At 36.5% G+C, this 21,711-nt stretch overlaps 1 protein-coding gene across 1 annotated transcript; it reads left to right on the top strand.

The window, feature by feature from the left end:
- The first annotated feature begins 14,759 nt into the window (after positions 1-14,759).
- LOC129241461 (E3 SUMO-protein ligase ZBED1-like) lies at positions 14,760-16,941 on the top strand. Its single transcript, XM_054877793.1, has 2 exons — positions 14,760-15,086; positions 15,166-16,941. The coding sequence occupies exons 1-2, from the start codon at positions 14,910-14,912 to the stop codon at positions 16,864-16,866; spliced, it is 1,878 nt and encodes a 625-aa protein (XP_054733768.1). The 5' UTR covers positions 14,760-14,909; the 3' UTR covers positions 16,867-16,941.
- The last annotated feature ends 4,770 nt before the right edge of the window (positions 16,942-21,711 follow it).

Genomic DNA, 21,711 nt, shown 5'->3' with positions numbered 1-21,711 from the left:
TTTGCCAAAATCCATAAAAAGGGTTAATTTATGGATCACTACAAATGATGTGCGGCTTTCTTCAAAGCAGCTTTAGGCAGTTTTCGGATTTGTATTCCGCATTATAATAAACTCATTAGCAGCAAAATTTGTGTCACAATTAGAGCAAACAGCAAACGGTAAAGGGCTTTGAATTTTGTGAATATGTTAACAAAAAAATTAGTAGCAACAACCAGAGGCCCATCTCTAATTAGAGAAAATGAAAGGAAAAGAATTAATTAGGGTGAATACGATTTAAGAAATTGAAATAAAATAAATTATTGGTGCGTACACTTCTATTAGGTATTTGGCCGAGCTCCTCCTTCTATTTGTGGTGTGTGTCTGGATGTTGTTCTGCTAATGGAGGGCCTATAGTTTTAAGTCGACTCCGAACGGTAAATGGTTTTTATGAGGAACTTTTTCATGGCAAAAATACAATCGGAGGTTTGTCATTGCCTGCCGGCGGTGACCGCTACTAGAAAATTTGCTGTTCATGCAAAAAGATTCGAACCTACGCACTCCCGAACGGTAGTCACGCACCAGCACATTCGCTTACGGCGATCGATCATTAGAATCACAAAATTCAATCAAAAATCACAAATTCCAAAAAATCTCAAAATATGTGCACAATATTCAAATATATAAGAAAAGAAGAACTCGCTGAGCTATTGAATTCGAGAGTAAGCAAATTATGAATGAGGAAGGCTATTCGCCTATTGTGTAAGCTAAGATGTCTGTTAGCAGCGAAACTTCTCCAAATTACATCATGCCAAGCTGACAGTTGCGCTGGATCACCCTTACCCTTACTGACCCTTACCCTAACATCACTGTCTAGATGTACGATTGTGGAGCCATTATTCGCTATTGACAATTACACTTGCACATACCACCTTCGTTAAAAAAGCGCCCGGAAGATATTCAGAAAACTCAAGGTACAAGTTTATTCCACAAAAGCGATATTATCATCTTCACAGTACTGCCCATCAACTGCAGCGCACTTATGCCAGCATTTGATCCAGATCTCGAAGCATTTCTAGAACTCTATTTTCGTTATAGCCACCGGAACCGTTTTCAATTTTTCCATCACTTCCTTTTGGGCTATTAAAACGCGTTGCCCGTATTGATCTCTCACTCGAACAAACAGGAAAAAATCGTAAGGAGCCTTATCGTGTGAAATTGGTGGCTGTTCAATAGGCCGGGTTGATTTGTGGGGAGGCAAAAAAATCGCCCATTGCTCTGTGAAAATCATATTCTACAGATCAAAATAAGAAACTTTGCCGAAGGAACCATACCTCTAAAACGAATTCTGATGTCCCCCAATTTGGGTCGAACTTTTTAGTTTCTTTTCTATAACTCACTTAAATTAATTTTTTCATTTACATATGTTCTGACTAAATGAATTTCTTAAGAGAAAAAATAGATATTATTACAAATAAATAAAAATAAAGAAAAAACATAGCCATTTAGCTGATTTTTTCATGTAAAGGCCAAAAATGGTGATATTTTGAAATTGGGGGACATCAGAATTCGTGTTAGAGATATGGTTCCTTCGGCAAAGTTTCTTATTTTGATCCCTAGAATACGATTTTCGCAGAGCAATGAGCGATTTTTAAATCGACCCGCCCTACTGTTCAAGGATATTCGTTTCGTTCTTGGTCAAAAATTCTCGCGTAATGATGGCCCTGTGCGACGGTGCGCTATCATTATGCAAAATACAAAATATTTCAAACATAATTTTTTCGCTTTTGGGGAATTGCCTCACGTAAATTTTTCATAACGCGCAAATAATAATTTCTATTAACCGTCTGACCTTCTGACAAAAATTTGTGCTGCACAATATCGTTGTATTTCATAAAAACTGTGACCATTGCTTTCTTTTTTGATTGAAAACAATATGGTTGTTTTGGTAATGGTTCCTTCGAAGCTCTCCATTCACTTGCGAAGGTCGCACTCATAAATCCACGTCCCGTTTCAATAATAATGGGTTTGATGAATGTTGGCTCGGATTCAACCTTGGAAAGTATGGAAACCGGGTATTTGGTATTAACGCTGCATTTACATTAAACTTGAGTGCTTTAAAACCAAATCACTAACTAAAATGTGCTAAACGAATTCATCAGCAATGTTTAAGACTTCTGCCAGCTCTCTGATGGTTAATTTACGATTATTGATTAACTTTTCTTTCACTTTGTTGATTTCATCAGTTTCGTTCGCCATCCTTGTACACTCGATTTCTTCTGAAGCGTTCATGTCACTCATAAGCGGTTGTTTTCTTCATTGACGAAACTGTTTCCCAACATTTCGCTTTATTGAATTCATTTTTTATGAAAAATTTAAGGGGCAGCTCCTCCAGCACTTGTAATTTTTCCTTTTTAGGTTTTTTTGCTTTCAAAACTCATTTACAACCTAAAGAATATATTTCAATATTTTAAGCTTAATAGAAGTATCCAAAGTCCCTAGTCTCCAAAGTTGATGAGTGTTGGACGAAAGATGAGTAAGAACGAAAATTTAATCGCGTTTTCCCCGAAGCATGTTTTTTTCGCGCCGTAGAATGTAACTCAGAAAATAATCAAGATATCAACTTAAAATTTTACAGAGGTATTCTTTCATAATTGAAAGGGCATGTACCTTAAATTTTATATTAATTATCACTAAAAATGTTTTGATCAATTTGTTTATAAAACAAAATGTAATTTTTTCCATTTCGCTTCGCAAAGCGGAATAACTTATTTTAATGAAAAATTTTTGTCTGGTTGATTTCAGTTGATTACAAGAAGCGCAAATTAAAGGCTGAAATGCCACCATTTTCTTTTTTTTAAAACAAATTTTTGTTTATTTATTTAAGGGTGAACACCACTGTGATTTTTCAAAAAAATCGATTTTTGTTTGCGTTTTCTTAAAGTATTGTAGATATGTATATTCAAAAATATGTGAAAAAATTTTAACTTAAAATCTGGAAAATTGTGAAGTTATACCCAACACAATAAGTGCAGGCAGTCAGTTACAACGGCCAATGAAAACTTGAACGCGTTTTTCTCAAAACGACTTTTCTGAACACAGTGACCTCGATTTCTCGAAGACTTATGAACCGATTTTAATTGTTTTTTAATTTTTCTACATGTATTGGCTACAGTGGTACATAGTAGCCGTTTTTATAGATTCCAAAAGTTAATATTTTTTCAAGCCTTTCGAAAACAAACATAGTAAAAACACAAACTCATTTTTCAAACCTGCAATATTTTTCAAAAAAAATAAAAAACCGCAACGTAAGACGATAGCCATTGATGTATAAGTTAAGAATTTTTTTTGGTTTTTTGCTTTCAGATGATTTTTCACCGCTGTATCGTGGCCACCAAGGTGCATAAGTTTTTTATGACGTCATTGCATTAATATTAATAACAATTGCAATTTTTCATATTTTTTAATAAAAATTTGTGTCAGTATAGTTGAATATATGTTAAATAAATCCTCCGATCCGCAAATAATCATCCCTACTTATAAAAAAAATCATGAAAATCGCTTAATTTTCTCGTTGTTGCAAATTCAAATCCATTTTTAAGACTGTAAAAAATCGAAAATACGTACAGAGCTAGATTTACTCAAGACGGCGTAATGTGTACAAGTATCCAAGATGCTTTCCGTTTCAATTCAACCGGGCTATTCGGGTCATGTTCTTCGATTTCGATGTAACTGAAATATGTTGCTCTCTGGTCAAAATAATGAGACACGTATTTTTTTGTTCGCCCGAAAAATTTTTTTTTCAAGAGTTATCGGCAATTTTGTTTTTCGGCTCAAACTCGATTTTTTTTAATTATATAAGAAAAAAAATTTTTAAATGCCCATAACTTAGTCAAACATGAACCGATTTTAATAATTCTGGGTTCAAAATGATCGTAATTACTTACACGAGTGACTTCATGTAGAAACAATTGCAAAAAAGTAGTTGCAAAAAGCATCACAAGCGATGGGGATAAGATTTTGGTAAGGATGTTAATCACAGATGTCGCAACAAAGAAAAGTCACGAAAATGCTAATGCAAATTGGTTTTGAAATATGTTGCATACTTTGAGGCGTAAACTTTTTTATTGCTGGTGATGTATCAACAATTTATTAACAATGAATTTACAGCAAGAAAAAAATTACAAGAAAAAGAAAAAAACGTGTAATGCAGAAGTTGAAGGAAATCCTTGCATTTCATGGCTTCAAAGACTTTATTAGACAATTACAAGACAATTAAGAAATTTCGATACAACCACATCAATTAAAGCAAAGCTTGCCAGGACAACTCACAGCAATTGCAGTTTGTACCCGTAAAGTGACAGTTAGTGTACTAGAACCCTTTCCATGGCCATTAGAAGCATCAATCAAGATTTATATTGTTGTTCTGAATTTTTCTTAACTTTGATCTGCCGCGATTGCGGCGGGAAGCAATAACAAAAAGTAGTGGCATGTACATGTATATATTATATATATATATAATATACCTAACTAAGTGGTATGTGTATTTGTACATATACATATTTATCATATATCTGTGCACATATGAAGATGAAAAGACCTGGAGAAAACCCGCCACGAAGCCATGCCACGCAAGGTCGTAACGATAAACGTGTGATAATTGAGCAGCAAATAATAAGAAACCCAACGGTGCGCAACTTTGCTTGATGTTGTTCGAAGGATCAAAGGCAGCGACAAAACACTGCCACATCACATACATACATTTACACATACTCACATACTGGCATACTCGCATATACGTACACAGGTACAAACAAATACCTTTCATACACACACACACACACATCTCGTATGTATGACTGATGACTAGCAACGACTTATGTGGCTGTTATCTGTTTATGTGAGCTGTCGCCAAAACGAACGAAACAACAGCACAGCAGGATGTCGATGGCAACCTGCCAGGAGCGTGAAAGGACACTCAAACGATACAACTGAGCATGACGACAGCAATGGAGATTGCTCAGAAGGGGCGAGTGATCCTCGTGTAGTGCGTATGCCGTAAAAATGATAAATGAGCAAAGCAAATGAAGTGTGTAATACGGTGTGGAGAAAGAATGTGAAGATCAGATAATGTCACGGCACAAATGGATCGGCAGAACATTTTTTGATTGGTTTAGCTCCGTTGATTACTTATTTTTCAGTATTTATATATATATATTTGTTTTTCATTTTAGTTACTTGTTATTCGATGTGGCAAAACACCTGCAATATAATTGCAGACAAGCAGTCAGTCAAACTGATCGGTGATCGGTGATCCTGTGGGTAATCAGTCTCTTCACTCTGCCTCTTGCTTTGTACTGCTGATTTGCTATCCTGCATTATTCCTTTTGAACATTTATTTTATACCCTCCCGCATAACAGCATAAAGGGATCGAGTTAGATATAGACCCATATTTGCTCATATAACGAAATGCTCAGAATGATGAGTGAATTCGATTTAGTTTTGTAAGTCCGTTCGGCCGATCTTGTGCATCATAAGCTGAGCAAAAACTAATATTTTATAATATATTTCATTGTTCATTTCTTTCCGTCAAAACTATTATTGATATCACCTAAAAGCCACGCCCATCTTTTATACAAGTATGTTAGGACTAAATTTCCATTCGTCCGTCTATTGATGTAAACTATACTTAGGTAGGTAGGTGAAATGGCTGACGTACCACTAAAGCACTAAGCGCCGTTTTTTTACCATTATGAGACCTCCAATGGATAGATATCTACAGCCAGCCAGAACTGTTGATGTATTGGAAAATATTGATATGGGATTTAGGTTGAAGCACTCCGAAGAAAAGAGCACGCAGTGACTTTAATGGTCCAGCTGCAAGTCCTGGACATTTACAGAGGAAGTGCTTAACAATCTCCTTCTCTGAAAGGTCTCCTTCTCTGGAAGGTCTCCTTCTCTAAAAGATCTCCTTCTCTAAAAGGTCTCATTCTCTGAAAGGTCTGCGCAGCTTCTGCAGTGAGGGTTATATGGTAAACCTAGTTTTTGTGGGTGTCTGTGTATCATCCAGTAACCGGCAAACTCAGCTGCGAGTTTGGATATTGAATTGCGAGGAGTCCAAAAGACTTTCCTAGTCTTCCTTCTATTGTACTGGGTCCAAAGGGTTTTTGAAATAGCACACGAAGAAGTGGAGCTCCACTTCCATAATAAGTTGCGCACTTCATCTTTACGGGGGATGCCGATAACCGGGTAGGAGGTCTCTTAAACTAATTAAGTCCACTTTCTGGCAAGCACATAAGCAATTTCATTTCCCTCTATGTTCGTATATCTTGCAACCTAGATCAGAGAAATGTTTCCGGAGATTTGATCTCCTCCTTGCATGAGTTTACTAATTTCGTTCTGCACCATGGCATCGTCGGAGCCTTAATCGCGGCTTGACTATCGAAAACAATGTTAGTTTCTCACTCGCTCCCGCGTTCCTTAAACACTTTGCATGCTTGCAGGATCGCAAAGACTTCGGCAGTATAAAAGAGATAGATAAATTGGCTTATTTAGAGAAAACCCCTGCTCCGGCTCCCAATTAAATTTTGGAGCCGTCAGTAAAGACAGTCGACAGAGATAAAAGCTTCGGTTCAGATTTTCCCCTCGTACCAATCCTATCTACTTGGAAAGAATGTCCTGGCCCGACCCTTAAACTCCAGTTTGCGAGAAGAGAGATCTGTCTGAAGTTCAGAGAAATACGGTGATAACTGGCTACAAATACTACCACATCCATTGAGAGTCTGCCTCCCGAGGCCAACCTCCTTTAACCTGATTACACTTTGAGCAGGAATGAGAATAACATAAAAGTCGATGGGAAACGGCATTCATACTACTACATATAACTCTCATTGTTTTCTTTGTATGTTTGATTTCAAAAAGTAATCATCAGCCTAAAGTCAACCAGCAAAATTAATTAATTAAATTACTAAAAACGCTCGCGGGTATGAATAGTTCGGTTCGGACCGCATTTAGCATTTCCTTACTTGTTATTTTTTTTTTTTTTTTTGTGCCCCGCATTTGTTGCGCTGTGGTGGATTTACGTCGCATTTTGGTAATTCTCTTCGCGCGCTACTTCGTTACGCATTGTATGATCAGCGGCCACTTTGAAGTTAGTTTGTTGCTCCTAAAAAGCAAATTAGAGATACTCGTACCCAAATGCTGTCGGCCCTTTTGTTGTTCTTGTTTTGAACAGAACTCTAGTGAAATGCATTTAAGTGATTTTTTTTTGTCTTCCCAAATTTATTTGCACACTGAACGGTTGGCTTACCAATGCGGTTGTTGTTGTCACAGGTGGGCTGCGACCGTGTGCAAATAATGTCAATAGTCCTCTCAGTGGCGTAGATAGCTTTTTGTGATGGGGGTGGGGGGGGGATATAATTTGACAATATCTTTTTTTTACATTCAATATATAATATTTTTATCGGTTTTCTTTTTCCATAATCATGGGAATCACTTACCATACTCTATATAAACCAAAAAAAAATTACGGATAAATTTTTTCACTTGGATGCCCTCAATATGCAAAAAATTCTTGCATCAATTAAAGAAGAAAATCAAGCTTTCGGGATTTTTTCGATAACTTGACTATGACTTCATCGGCTGTGATTGGAATATCATGATGAATAGCTAGAGCAGTCAATCCGTTCAAGCGATCAACGATCCAATGAGTTTCCAGGTTTGATATCGCCTTTACGAATTAAATATCTCTTCCAAACTTTTAATTCGACAAGAACAGCATGTGAGAAATTCCTGGTAAAACTAGACTGTTTTGATGAATTTATCAGCTACTTTGTCGATTTCGTTCAAATCATGCTTGAATAGGGCCGAAAATCTTTCTAATATATTTTCATGTTTGGTAAATCTTTCTCCAAGATCCATGATGTAAAAATCTAAAAAAGGATTAAACGCTGTCACACGAAAATAATCTTCCGTGCTTTGAACTTCAGGATTTGCTCGATTTTTTTTGTCTGCTATTCTTTTGTGTTTGATCTCAATGTCAAGATTTTCAGCAATTTTTTTCGAAGCTTCGTAAATTGCAGAAAAAGCATCTTCTTTTGCGCGAATCTTTTTTACTTCCTGGCGCAAATCTTTGGCGAGATCCATGGCTTAGACCAAATCTAAATTAACCTTTTGCAATTCATGACTCAAAGGCAACGAAAGTTGAAAAATTACATTGATAATATGTAAATATATAATATTTAAAATTCGAAATCCATGGCGTTTTTCAGATTTTTGGCGTTTTTTTCCGAGGTTCTCATTGCATCTAGAGTTTCGTAAACAAACGGGAATAACTCAAAAAAGTCGTTGACGGCCTCATATTTCGAAACCCATCGAGTCAGATTCAATCTTTTCAAAGATTTCGTTCGTGGAGTTTCATCAGATTCTTCAATTGTGTTTTCCAAAATGACTTTTCTTTTAGGGGTATGCAAGAAATTGTAGACATTTTCGAGGGTACCGAGGCAATCTCTAATGGCTGGTATGTTGCTAGTGATGGATATAGCAAGATTCAAAGAATGTGCGGCACAATGAACGTATATAGCATGAGGCGCATAATTATTACGTATAATTGCCTAAACACCTTTATATTGACCGGACATATTACTTGCCCCGTCAAATCCTTGGCCCATCAAGAAAGAAATATCCAATTCAAAATTTTGAAGATTTTCTACCACTAGCAAGAGCAGCACCTGTAAATTTGAACATCATATAATTAATGACATAAATATATATATAAACTTCCCAAGTAGCATACACTTGGATCTGGCCAAAATCTTTGACTGTATTTTCACTGCCTGACGCTTCACGACGAAGTTTCGTCGCAGTCGTTTCAGCAGATAATTCTGCATTTTCTTCATTTTCGCTATTCTTAGCAAAGGGTGTTCTTGCCACTAAAAATCTTTTCATCATGAGATGATAAACAAATAACAATGCAAACGTGATTATGGAATAGGTTATAAATCCGCAATATTGACTCTATGTTCGATTATCGAACTTCAATACGTCCTTATCGTCGATAAATTATCGATGACAGCACCATTTCATGCCTTTCAATTGGTAAGCCCGTTTAGGCGCGGGAATTCAATTGTGTTCAAATTCAAAACTATTATAAAAAGATCTTTTCTTTCTCATTGTAAAGTGGTTTAAATGATGTCATACTGCAAAAAGGTTGAAGGCATTTCGAGAAATGGACGCATATACATGTATAAGTACAATTTTTCAAAAATTTTTGTTTCAATTTCTCATGGGGGGGGATTGATCCCCTTGACCCCCCCCTCCCCCCCCCCCCCTATCTACGCCACTGAGTCCTCTGCCGTAAAGGTTTCATTTTAAGAATTTTAATCGAATATGAAATTATTTAAGCATCAGTAAAATTTAATAAAAAATTCATTAGTAGTGGTAAATTTATCTCAAGTATTCTTTTTATACGAGGGCTGCTAATTATATTTCCTGCCTAACAATGGAAAAAATGAAAATTGGTGGTGTAAAGCGATTTTACTATTTTTCACGATATTCTCCATGATGACCACTACACCTTTGCATTCACTTGAAGCCCATTTTCGAGGCACTTTGTCCATTCCAATTGAGAAAACTCTAAAACATGAATTTTAAACGCGTCAACTGCTTCTTCTGGCGTCGAAAATCGTTGACCACGTAGTTAGTTCGTACTGTGAAGGAACAAAAAGAAGTCATTGGGTGCCAAATCAGGATTGTACGGTGGATGGCACATAAATTCGATATTTCGTACGGTCGAAAATCATTTTGTTAGCGCTGATGTGTGAGAGCTCGCATTGGCTCGGGTGGAGGATGATGATTCGTCTCTTTTTGTTCCTTTTACGAATTTCATCAAACTCATGTGGCAAGCAAATGGTTATATACCATTCATAATTAACTATTCTTCGTTGCTGTAATGTCATTGTCATGCGGCTGACCAATAATAATGTAAAAACAGGCGATTATAGAAGGACGAACGAATGAGTGAAAAGGCATTTTTTCTATGTATTTTTCACCATGCATGTAGAGCAAAACTTTGCGTGATTTTAAGGAAATGCTATAGCCAAAATTATGTGAGATTATATTTATAGCTTTTAAAAACAAATATCTTAACCAATCGAACCGGTGTTAGCAATCAGATCAAATTCAAGAAAAATAAATATTAAACGAAACAGTAACCAAAAACAACGGAAGCTGCTTAGCACTAAAACCTCAAATCACACCAGAGCCCCAATTTGTCAGCTTCCGAAAGGCCAGAATAGCAATTCAAGTAGCAAAACCCCTTTGTATGTATTTGATAACTCTTAAAAAAGTTTTTTCTAATAGCTGGCACCCCTTGACAGGCAATGGTAAACCTCTGAGTGTATTTCTCCCATGAAAAAGTTACTTATATAAAACCGTCCGAATACAGTCGTCTTTTACCCATTTACCAACCCACCATAGTAATTTGACATCCGCATGGACCTTAGTTGCCTAAAATGCATTCCTACTTTCATTAGCAAAACTTGAATTTCTATTTTAAAATTGCCAAAATATTTACTCCTAACACCCATTCGTGTTTTTTGATTAGTTTCTCTCTTTGTCCAAACCGAAATTAATTAGTTCCAATAATTATTCATAACTTTTGCATTGTATTTAGGTTCATCAGTTTTTGTCCAATTTAATTTCCATTAAAATTTGTATATTTTATAATTATATTATATATTTTTTTGTTTTCTTGACTTTTTGAAATCACAAATTAATTTTTATCTTTCGCTAATCTATTTTGCGTTAATTAATTCGTTAAAGGCCAATAAAATTCGTGACAAATTTATGGCGTTCAAGCTTTCTTCGCCAATCACTTGCTGGTATTTGTTAATTTTTTCCATAATTATCAAAATCTGGTTTCATGCCCGCCACTCGTTCGCCTCCAATTCATTAGTTATTCAGATTTCAGATTTTATTTTTTTCTTCAACAAAGTTAATTTCATATTTAAACTCGTGCAAAACGGCAGTCACCCAAACAGCAACCGAGTATAATAACAAATACTTAACATATACAAATTATAAAAATTGGAAAGAAAAATAAAAACGATAAATAAAAAATCGATGTCCAACGAATTAACCAAAAAAAAATTTAAATCAGTAAGACCAGTAGTCGCGACATCATATAAATTAACTGTTTTGACTTTGCGCAAATAAGCGCGGCATCTTTGTGATTTTCTTTGTGCTCGATTCCATTGTTGTTGTTTACGTTGTACAATACAAACACATAGCACAGCCAATGGATTGGATTTTGTTGCTCCGATTCGGCTTTTAATTCGATCGGCGATCAGCAGCGGCCTGCCTGTTAATTCAGTTAAGCCAAATTGTATATGCAGTGCTGCGTTATTAAGCCGAAGTCATTAATAGAAAGCACCGGTATAAGTGTACATACGTATGAATCTGTGTGTGTGTGCTGTACGTTACAATAATATATTGTATTTGTGGCAGCAATCCAAAGTTGTGGCAACGAAACTTGTCGGCAACGGTACGCGCATGCGCACTTGTGTGTCGGTTTGACCAGTTTCAAAGCGAATCATGCGCACATTCGGCATCTTTGAAGCCGCTCTGCATGCTCTTATAAGTTGGATTTAGAAATGCACTTATTTTTTTTTATTTTTTTGGATAAACAACTTTTTTCGTTTTCATCTTTTTATGTTTTCAACTTTTTATTTTTCTTATTTTTGCTTTTGTTTTAATATATAATTTTCATACTTTTGCTTAAATTTGTACAATATTTCCCCTGCGCAACTATCAAATAGTTTTAACTTTATTTTACACGCTTTACTTCTGGGACATTCGCCAAACTGTGTTCAATGGTAGTCGCCACACTTCACAGCCTGCAGGAAAAGCCTGACATAAAACGTCTGGTTCAAGCACGAACCCGCTTTTTGCGTACCACTTCGCTACTAGTGCTGCGAATAACGACATCTGTGTGAAAAGGGAAAAATCGACATTTTGTTGCATGAGGGATACGCCCTTCAACGTATATAGCTCTACTGTACGAAGATGCCTCCAGAGAATTCAAAATATAGGCTCTATTATTTTTTGTTTTACCCTAAAAATGTGGTAGCAACAATTGCGTGGACAAATTACAGATTTACTTCTCGTATATGGCAAGGGGCAATGATTCGTAGACGGGTGTCCCGTCTGCGTTGAACACTTATGAACACTTGTGGACAAAAATTAGCGAGCAACTTGCTGAATTGAGAATGCCTGGGGTTAGATTAAACTAGATTCGATTTGTAAGTGGTTGGACAAATCCAAGCACTCAGTCAGGAGACCATTGTACTACACGCGGTTAGATTTCAGTAGAAAGAAGAGATAGATAGGAAGGATAAAATGTGTGTGAGGTCATTGATGAATGTTCAGAGACCCAGAAGAGGAAAAGTATGAGCTTTATCCATACTCCATACATGCCTGGGTTATTACTATTGCTATTACCGGATAAGATATGGCCACGATGAGCCAGTTCACCAGATTATGTCCTTCATGTCGCATTGCGCTTGAACTCAGGCAGTATGCATACGAAATATTTCAGTTTTTTCATGTTATCATGAACAACAAGAAGGGTACTGCTCAAACAAAGTCTTGGCTTACCAACAGACTATGCAAGCACTGCTCGATTTACTAGCTCCTTGCTAGACCTACCCGAAAGGCAGATAGAAAGACAGCTCAATTTTTTTGATTTGAAGCTGGTTAATTAGTTTTCATTATGAATATATATATTTTTTTTGTCGGGGGAACTAGCAAGTACAGCACTCAGACAAAATTAAGTCCATTGTACTGCACTCGGAATCCCTTTTAATTTTCTTTAAATCTACCCGACCTCCGAAGAAATCTGAGTAGATCTTGTGGGGCCAAGGAGCCAAGGTGGTCACTTTTTAACACATCAAACCTGATTCGAGTGAAGGCGGGGCAAGCGCATAGGAAGTGGTCCGCCGTCTCATCCTCCTCTTCACAAGCTAGGCACAGTACACTGTCTGAGATGCATACCTTTTCATGTGCTTCGCCCACAGAAAGTGGCGCGTTATCAGTCCAACCAGCCGTCTACACTCCCTTCTACTTAATGGCAAGAAGATTTGCGACAATCGGTCAGACATAACAGGTAATATCAATTTAGTCCAGCTGCAGCCTCTCTCAGCCTGCCAAGCTCGCTTGTGGCTTGTAGTAACCCATTTGCTAACCGTGGCTTTGATGGCTGCAGAAGGGAGTGGCAGAACGGGCTCCGGGCCAAATATACTAATGAAATAGTAATCATTTTCCCATCCCATGGAAAGGCCATAGTGCCTCTTGAAATGAGTTGGAACCAGAAAAGTTCTTTCGTGTTTTGAACAGAAAGCCCTAAGAAATGGTTGAAATCGTCTCCTAGTAGGACGATTAGATAATTGATTTTATCTCATATCTCTCATTGGTTCCGGACTACCAGGAAAAGTATGCAGCTGCCAAAACTTCACACTTCTTACAACAAAAATGAAATGTAAAATTCAACATTTTCTAAAAGACTACGAATTCAGTAAGAGCGGCAATTTTATCCAAAGCAAACCAATTCCGTATTGGCGGATTTCCCTGCAGGGGATGTATAAAAATCTTGCATACATATACATATTTATAGGCGGTGTTCGGCAATCATTTGATGTAAGGCAGTTTAAGCTTGGAGCGTAGAACGTGACACTTGAACATAAATATTCATATTTTATTATGGATATCTAACCAACTTGGCTACCAACAACCTACCAAATGTGTTTGTGAAGATAACTCGCAAAACGCCCGTATCTAACCGTCGGCATAACAGGCATGCATAAATTTTCTATGAAATGTTTTTGATTTTTTGTTTTGTTATTTTGTTGTTTTATTATTGATACGAAATTCAGGTAGCTAATTGTATTGAAATAAAATATATTAACTGCAAAATATTTATGGGTCCATTGAATATTTAGCGAAACTCGTATGAATGTTTATGTGTATCAAAATATTCAAATATATGCACACAGATGTATAGGAAATATGGACTTTTTTATTATACTGGCTATACGTAGAGTTCCAATAAAAAATTTGAGATTTGCGAAGCTTTATACAGAAGTAGCATACCAATACGATTTTAAATATGGATTATTAGTAGTCGTAGCACCGCACAGAAGCTAAAGATCAACCATAAAACAGTTTTAATCCATTTGCGCAAATATTTTACGCAATAACATTGATTTGAATATAGTAGTGCAAGTGGACCCATAGCTAATGGTAAAGTGTGTGAGATTAAGACATTGGCCACCCATAATAGCATGCCTCAAAAGATGGTAACTGATATTTTGCACACTTTAAAAAGAATTGGTGTTGAAGGTTTGCCTTTTTTCGCAAAGAGCCTGTCGGCGTTTTCAAGAGAGTCCTTTTATTACTGCCAGTTTTTTTTATTTCTAATACTTACTTTTTGCATATAAATACTTACTGACTATTTTGGATTTACTTTCGTTATATTTACAAATAGATTCAACCTCTTTTCTTCAACAATTTTTTTTGAAAATCAAAAAATTGTTATTTCTTATGAAAAGGGATTTGAGTAGGGATGTTAAAAAATAATCGATTTTTGCTTTAATCGATTTTTTTTCTTATTATCGATTTTTTGTAGTCGATTTTATTAAAGGCGAAAATCGATTTTTAATAAATCGATTATATGAATTACACATTTTAAATCGATTTTTGTAAATAGTGCCATCTGTGCGACGGATGATAAAATGGATAAGTAAGCTAACTAATGTGAACAAGTCGATAAAAATCAGTGCCATCTTTACGTACAAATATGTAATGAATTGTGATCCTGCCTTTATTTATTTCTTGGAAGCTTTGAAGTGTCGAAATAAATATTGGTTTAACCATAAAAATGTCTTCCGCTGCTAAAACACCCAGAAGCTGCTGGCGCAAGTATTTTACAATAAGGAAGGAAAATGCAACCGCAAAATGTAAATACTGCCCAAAAGAGTTAAAAACATGCAATAACACTACAAACTTGAAACAGCACATGGAAAGAAAACATTCTGATGTCTTACAAGCTGACGAGGTAAAACTCATTATTTGATGTAATAGTTATTATTTAAAATATTTTAAATTATATTTTGTTTTTATTTTTATCACCGCAGAATTCACATGAAGTTGATGTCCAGGATACTACCAATTTGAGGCATAATGATTCATTGGTGCATTCGCCATTGACAGACACTGAGGCTTCGTCGTTAACTCCAAAACGGGCTAGATCAACTATCGGAGCGGCTTTTTCAAGAATTTCAGCATATGCCTCAGATGGAGAAAAAAATAAACAAATAACAAACAGCATCGCAGAAATGATATGCCGGGACAGTCTTCCTTACAATATGGTGGAAGGAACAGGATTCAAAAAGCTAATGAAAACTATCGTTCCTTTGTACAAGGTTCCATGTCGTAAAACTATCACAGATCTCATTGATACTAAATATGACGAAAAAAAGACCCTTATTAAACAAAAATTACGGTCTGTTAAAAACGTCTATCTTACAATAGATGAATGGAAGGATATGCAGTTAAGAAGTTTTTTAGGCGTGACTGTTCACTTTATAGAAAATTTTGAAATGAAATCGGTGAATATCGCATGTGAACCGCTTCATGACAATCATACAGGCGAATATTTATCGGAGATGGTTCTTAATGTTTGTGAAGATTGGGGTTTGTCGCATGACAAAATTGTGAGTGTTACTACAGACAATGGCGCTAACATGGTTAAAGCTATTGAGATTACTTTCGGCAGAGCAAAACATATTCGATGCCTAGCACATACGTTGAATCTAGTAGTTGAAAATTCTGTGAGTTCCTCTGATGTTAAACTTTTTTTGGATAAAGTACGAAAAATCGTAACTTGGTTCCACCAAAGTGGTGTAGGCGCTGAAGAATTGCGACAGATGCAAATGCAGGAAAGCGTTGTTGAAGGAAAATTGAAGCATTTGGTCGGAGATGTGTCTACAAGATGGAACTCACAATTATTTATGATTGAACGTTTTGTGTTAATGAGCAGCACAATTGGATCTATTTTAATAAACCATCCGAATGCACCCCAAATGCTTCAAGCAAACGAAATCGTTGTGCTCAAAGAAATTGGAAAAGTTTTAAAGCCTTTTCACAATGTTACCGAAGAAATGAGCGCTGAAAAATATGTGACAGCTAGTAAAGCTATACCTATTATCAAGTGCTTGAGAACTTTGTTAGACGCTATACCGATAACCAGTGATTTGGCCAATCAATTCAAATATTCATTGCAAACAGAACTAAAAAAAAGATTTGAAAACATACAGAAAGTTCACCTTTTCTCAGTCGCAACGTTTTTGGATCCTAGATTCAAAAAAATTCATTTAGATGAGCCATTATCTTTGTCAAAAACAATTAATTATACCAACCGATGCCTAAGTTTAAATACTAGGAATGATGATACTATACTGGTGACCGATTTTGAATCATCTGTTTCATCACAAGTTGCCAGCGACGATCAAGATATATGGCAGGTACACCATAACAAAATAATGGCTGCTAATACGTCAATGACAAAAAATACAGAGATAGATTTATATATCGCAGCGCCATTATCAAATCTTAAAGTAGACCCTCTCGATGTATGGAGAAGTTCTGAGGGAACTTTTCCAAAATTAACAGACTTAGCTTTGAAACACCTCTCAGTGATGGCCACTTCTGCACCAGCTGAAAGATTATTTTCGAAGGCTGGGAATATTGTCAGAAAAACTCGAAACCGTATTTTAGGAAAGCGACTACCAAAACTATTATTTTTAAACTCTTTGACTGAAGATTTATGGCAATAATTTTTTAAGTTTCTGATAAATTTTGATTTGAGGTTTGGAGGAAGCTTCCTTTTCTTTTTTAATGTTCATACCCAACAATTCTCGTTATATTTAATACTTAAATTAATCGTTTAATTTTATTTTGATTCTAGTCGAATGTTAATTGATACAAAACATTTGTGGCAATTATTTAATTGAATTTTTTTATTACTTAAACTAAAAGCTTGAAGATAGCTTTCTTTTATTTTCTTAGTTTTGTTTGTTATATTGCTATATTTTGTACTCTTATAGTTTTGTATTATTTTTACTGCAATAAAATATTTAAGAGTACTAAAAAATGTATATATGTATCATTAATTTGAATATGTATTTATAATCTTAAAGTCGTCCTTTTAGATATTTTTTCATACTTATATATCAAATATGCATTTTTCGTATTAAAAAATCGAAATATCCACAAAAATCGATTATTCCCTCAAAAATAGATTTTTTATAAATCGATTTATCTTGAAACGAAAAAAATCGATTATTAAATGATCGATTTTTTCGACTCGAGGTCACATCCCTAGATTTGAGGCCTATTTGTGGCAAAAGATAAATCGTTCTACAAAAGTGGTTTGAAATGTTAGAGCGGCGCTGGAATGGTTGCATTGTTGTTGATGGAAATTACGTTGAGGAATAAAGCTAATTTTGAGCAGAAAAAAACTTGTTTTCTTAGTTAGGCCCGACACTTTTCAGCCCATGTGTTAGCAATAGTTTGCCGCTTTCGTGAGAGAAATTCAATTTGGTCACCACATAGCTTCCAAACAAGGATGATAGATTACTCGATTTGCTATTTAGCGATTTAGGTTTACTATTCCTATATTTTTAGAAAATTGTGGTGGGATTTTTAGCTGCCACGCCAGTTGCGGATTAGCCAGTCAAATTCTGCACCACCGTTTCACACACTCATCCAATCCGTCGTTGTTCGGCCGGCAACGAAGTGTCATTGGTTGGTTTTTTTCGTATATCAGCAACACAATCTTGGTTTTTTTTTTTGTTTTGTAAACATACCTCAAGTGACGTTAGCCCATCAGCTGATTCTGTCAAATTCGCTCAGAGCCGAGTAACAGTCTGCTAAAGAGCTCACATTTTAAATCTTTTCAACATGCGTTGCAATCATTTGCATTTCAACTCTCGTACTCTCAATAATTTCTCTTATTTCCATACATGTAAGTATGTATTTATTCTCTTTTCATGGCTTGTATGCAACCGTAACTGCCAAGCTTTTTACTTTCGTCTGTGCATGCACGTTCGTCTATTGTCTTCTTCAATGGATGTAGGTACATAGAGCAGCGTACCAACAACAACGAAGTCAACGGAATAGCGTCCGCCGTTGTTCTTGGCGGCAAATCTTTAACGTCTTTTGGCGTAACCGCAGAAAATTTGTCGGCACACTTTGATGTTGTAAATGGCGTGTGCCGCTTACTGCCGAGATTACTGTTTGATTACACACTGGCATACCGATCGTCATCATTGCCGTCACCAATGCCGTCAGCGACGGCGAAATCAACCACGCCGAAGGGAAGCTTAGCGTGCATGCAATACTAAATAAATACATAAACATGCAACACAACAAGAGCAAAACCGCTGTAGTAAATAGTATGCGTTTTTGTTGTTTCAGTAATAATTCAGCAGTGAGGTAAACAAATTATTATTATTAAAGATAAAAAAGAAGGTGGCACGCAAGTGAAAAGCAATACAAGTGGCATGAATTATTTTCTCTATGATAAGTCTTAGGTTATTTGGTTTCTCTTATTAGTTACTTTTTTCCTTTATCTCTCAATTATTGTATTTTTAACTTTTCTAATTCATTTACTGTTTTTACATACACACAAATAAAGCCTCCGAATTCAACATATCAAACTGAAGCTCGCAACTAAATAATTCGTGTGTTTCACATGCCTAAAGACGACGTCCCCCTCTCGACGTCTTTCTCTTATTCATTCCAGCTGACGTCTTTGCTGTACCAAATTGCGTTCATTTAGCACCTGTTGATTTTCCCACACTGCAGCGTTAACGAATTCATTTGCACTCAGTGAAGGGAAGCTCAAAAATGCCGAGCAGATCGAAGGCGTAGTTAAGGTAAATTATGTGTAATCCTGAGGTATGCCTATCCTTGCGGTTCCTTTGAGCTCCAGCAACTCATGCGTTCATATGAATACTTATGTCAAGTATATATGTAAATATGTAGATGCGTAGACTCTGGCACCTTAAAGTGCATATTCTAACTAATGCAGGGAGTTCATCAATACATTTTTCAATAGACTTGTTAATTTATTGAAAAAGTAATTGCAATTGAATTGACTTCAATTAAACTATAGTTTATTATTTTTATTTAACTCTTTTTTCAATTGACATTTTTTAATTGTTCTATGAAGCAATTTTTTCACACTCAGGGTTATGCTGATGACCTAGTAGTATATGTATTAGGCTGGCATGATGAAACCATTTCGCATCGCATGCAGCAAGCCCTTGCAATAATAAACAAATGGTGCACGAAAAAAGAGCTTTCCATTAACCCATCCAAAACAGCACTTGTACCGTTTACTAGGAGAAGGAACATAAATATCAAATGTTCGACCCTCAATGAAACAACACTTCAACTCTCAACAGAAGCGAACTATCTTGACGTCAGTCTTGACAAAGCTCTTACGTGGAATTCCCATATTAAGAGAGTTACTTCAAAAGCCACAAGGGCATTCTTTACCTGCACAAGGCTTTTTGGTAAGACATAGGGACTAAACCCTAGAATGATCTTCTGGACATTCACCACAGTTGTGAAACCCATAGTAAGTTATGCATCCTTAGCATGGTGGCTCAAGGTCAAGCAAAGAAAGGCAGCAAACGAATTAAACAAACTGCATCGCCTGATATGTGTTGGTATTACAGGGGCTATGAAAACATGTCCCACGGATAAATTGTGTGTGCTCCTGAACATACCACTCTTCCAATTCTAATTGAAAGGGAAGCTCGCTCGAGTGCCTTAAGATTAAAAGGTATATCTGACTTAAAAGTGGGGATATGAAAGGACATTTAAAGATCTTAATATAGAAGACTTCCTACATAGTCTTATTCTTCATAGGGATGATATATTATCACCCAAACCTATACTTTTCAGGAACTTCCAAGTTATAATTAATGAGTCCAAATTGGAAAATGGTAGAACAGGGGCAGGAATCAATGGGCCTAAATTCAAAAAATCGATTCCGATGGGACTCTACCCAACAATATTCCAGGCAGAAATTCATGCCATTGAAATATGTGTGAGAGAATGCCTTAGCAGGAAAATGAGAGGTACTCACATCTACATACTTTCAGATAGCCAAGCGGCTCTAAAAGCCCTTGTATCGACAACTATCACCTCTAAATTGGTAAATGATCACCTAAACCTTCTCAACACGTTAGGAAACCTCAACATAGTAACACTAGGCTGGATTCCGGGACATGAAGGGCATGAGGGAAATGAAATGGCTGATGACCTTGCAAAACAAGGGGCAAATATGCAACTTACTGGTCCTGAACCTTTCTGTGGACTCACAAAAGGCCACATTAATGAATTCCTTAGGAAATGGGAAGAAAGAAAATTTGCTGCACACTGGCTAAACTGTTCCGGTCAGCGTCAAGCCAAACTATTCCTAAGTCCCAACAAAGGAATATCTGTCAAGCTTCTCTCACTAAGCAGAGTAGATCTGCGTCTTTTAACAGGATATCTTACAGGTCACTGCAGCCTGAGGTATCATCTAAGTAATATTAGTCTATCTGAAACCATTGTCTGCCACTTTTGCGAAATGGACATAGAAAGCTCAGAGCATGTGCTTTGTGAATGTCCTGCGTTGGGCAGGCAGAGACTTCATCACCTTGGTGGTATCGTAGTATCTCCATGCAATCTTTGGAACAACCAACCCAAAATTGTGCTAAAAATTTTAAAAAGCCTAAAACTCTAGGGCTACAAAAATAGGCCTTTCACAATAGATCAGCTCTGGTCGCAGTGCGTAATGGCCTTCTAATAATAATAATAATAATGAAGCAATTAAAATTAACAATTAACTTTCTTTTATTCTTCTTCTTCTTCATTGACCCGATAACCGCTTACGGGATATTGGTCAAGTTTAAAAAAGCCCGCCAATCGCTTCTTTCTCGTGCTAACCGGCGCCAGTTCGACACACCAAGTGAAGTCCTTCTCCACCTGACACCTCCAACTGGTACCACACTGGATCTTTATTCGCTGCGCTATGTCTATGTCGTCGTAAAGCTCATACAGCTCATCGTTACATCGCCTGAGATATTCGCCGTTACCAACGTGCAAAGGTGGCAGGTCCAAAAATCTGATGCAGAATCGTTCTCTCAAACACTCCAAGGGACGCCTCATCGGATATTCTCATCGCCCAATCTTCTACGCCGTTCGATACGACGGGCACGACGAAGACTTATAGAGTGTTAGTTTTGTTCGTCGAACGAGGACTTTACTAATCAATTGCTTATTGAAGAAAGAATTGGTTGCAACAATATTTTATTATTATATTTAAGCATCACCACCGGTCAAAATAAAGGGTTTTCAGGTGTTACAGGTGAATGAATTGCGCTATCGGTAGATGATTAACAAATTTTTATGGCCGAATGGTATTGATCTGGACAACGTTTATTTTCAAGAAGACGGCGCTAAGTGCCACACAAGCAACGAAACCATTGGTCTTTTACGGGAAAAGTTTCCGGACCGTGTTATCTCTCGAAGAGGTGATCACAATTGGCCACAGAGGTCTTGTGATTCAACATATTGTGACTTTTTTCTTTAGAGCCACATGAAAGCGAAGGTCTACGCTAACA

This window comes from Anastrepha obliqua, chromosome 3, assembly GCF_027943255.1.
Source record: "Anastrepha obliqua isolate idAnaObli1 chromosome 3, idAnaObli1_1.0, whole genome shotgun sequence".
In the NCBI taxonomy this organism is placed as follows: Eukaryota; Metazoa; Arthropoda; class Insecta; order Diptera; family Tephritidae; genus Anastrepha; species Anastrepha obliqua.
This window is presented reverse-complemented; position numbering and strand designations above follow the sequence as displayed.

Excerpts from the sequence above, each read along its gene's own strand:
- LOC129241461 (XM_054877793.1), top strand. The coding sequence starts at position 14,910 with ATGTCTTCCGCTGCTAAAACACCCAGAAGCTGCTGGCGCAAGTATTTT. Across the intron at positions 15,087-15,165 it reads ATGTCTTACAAGCTGACGAG|AATTCACATGAAGTTGATGT; the intron begins GTAAAACTCATT and ends TTATCACCGCAG.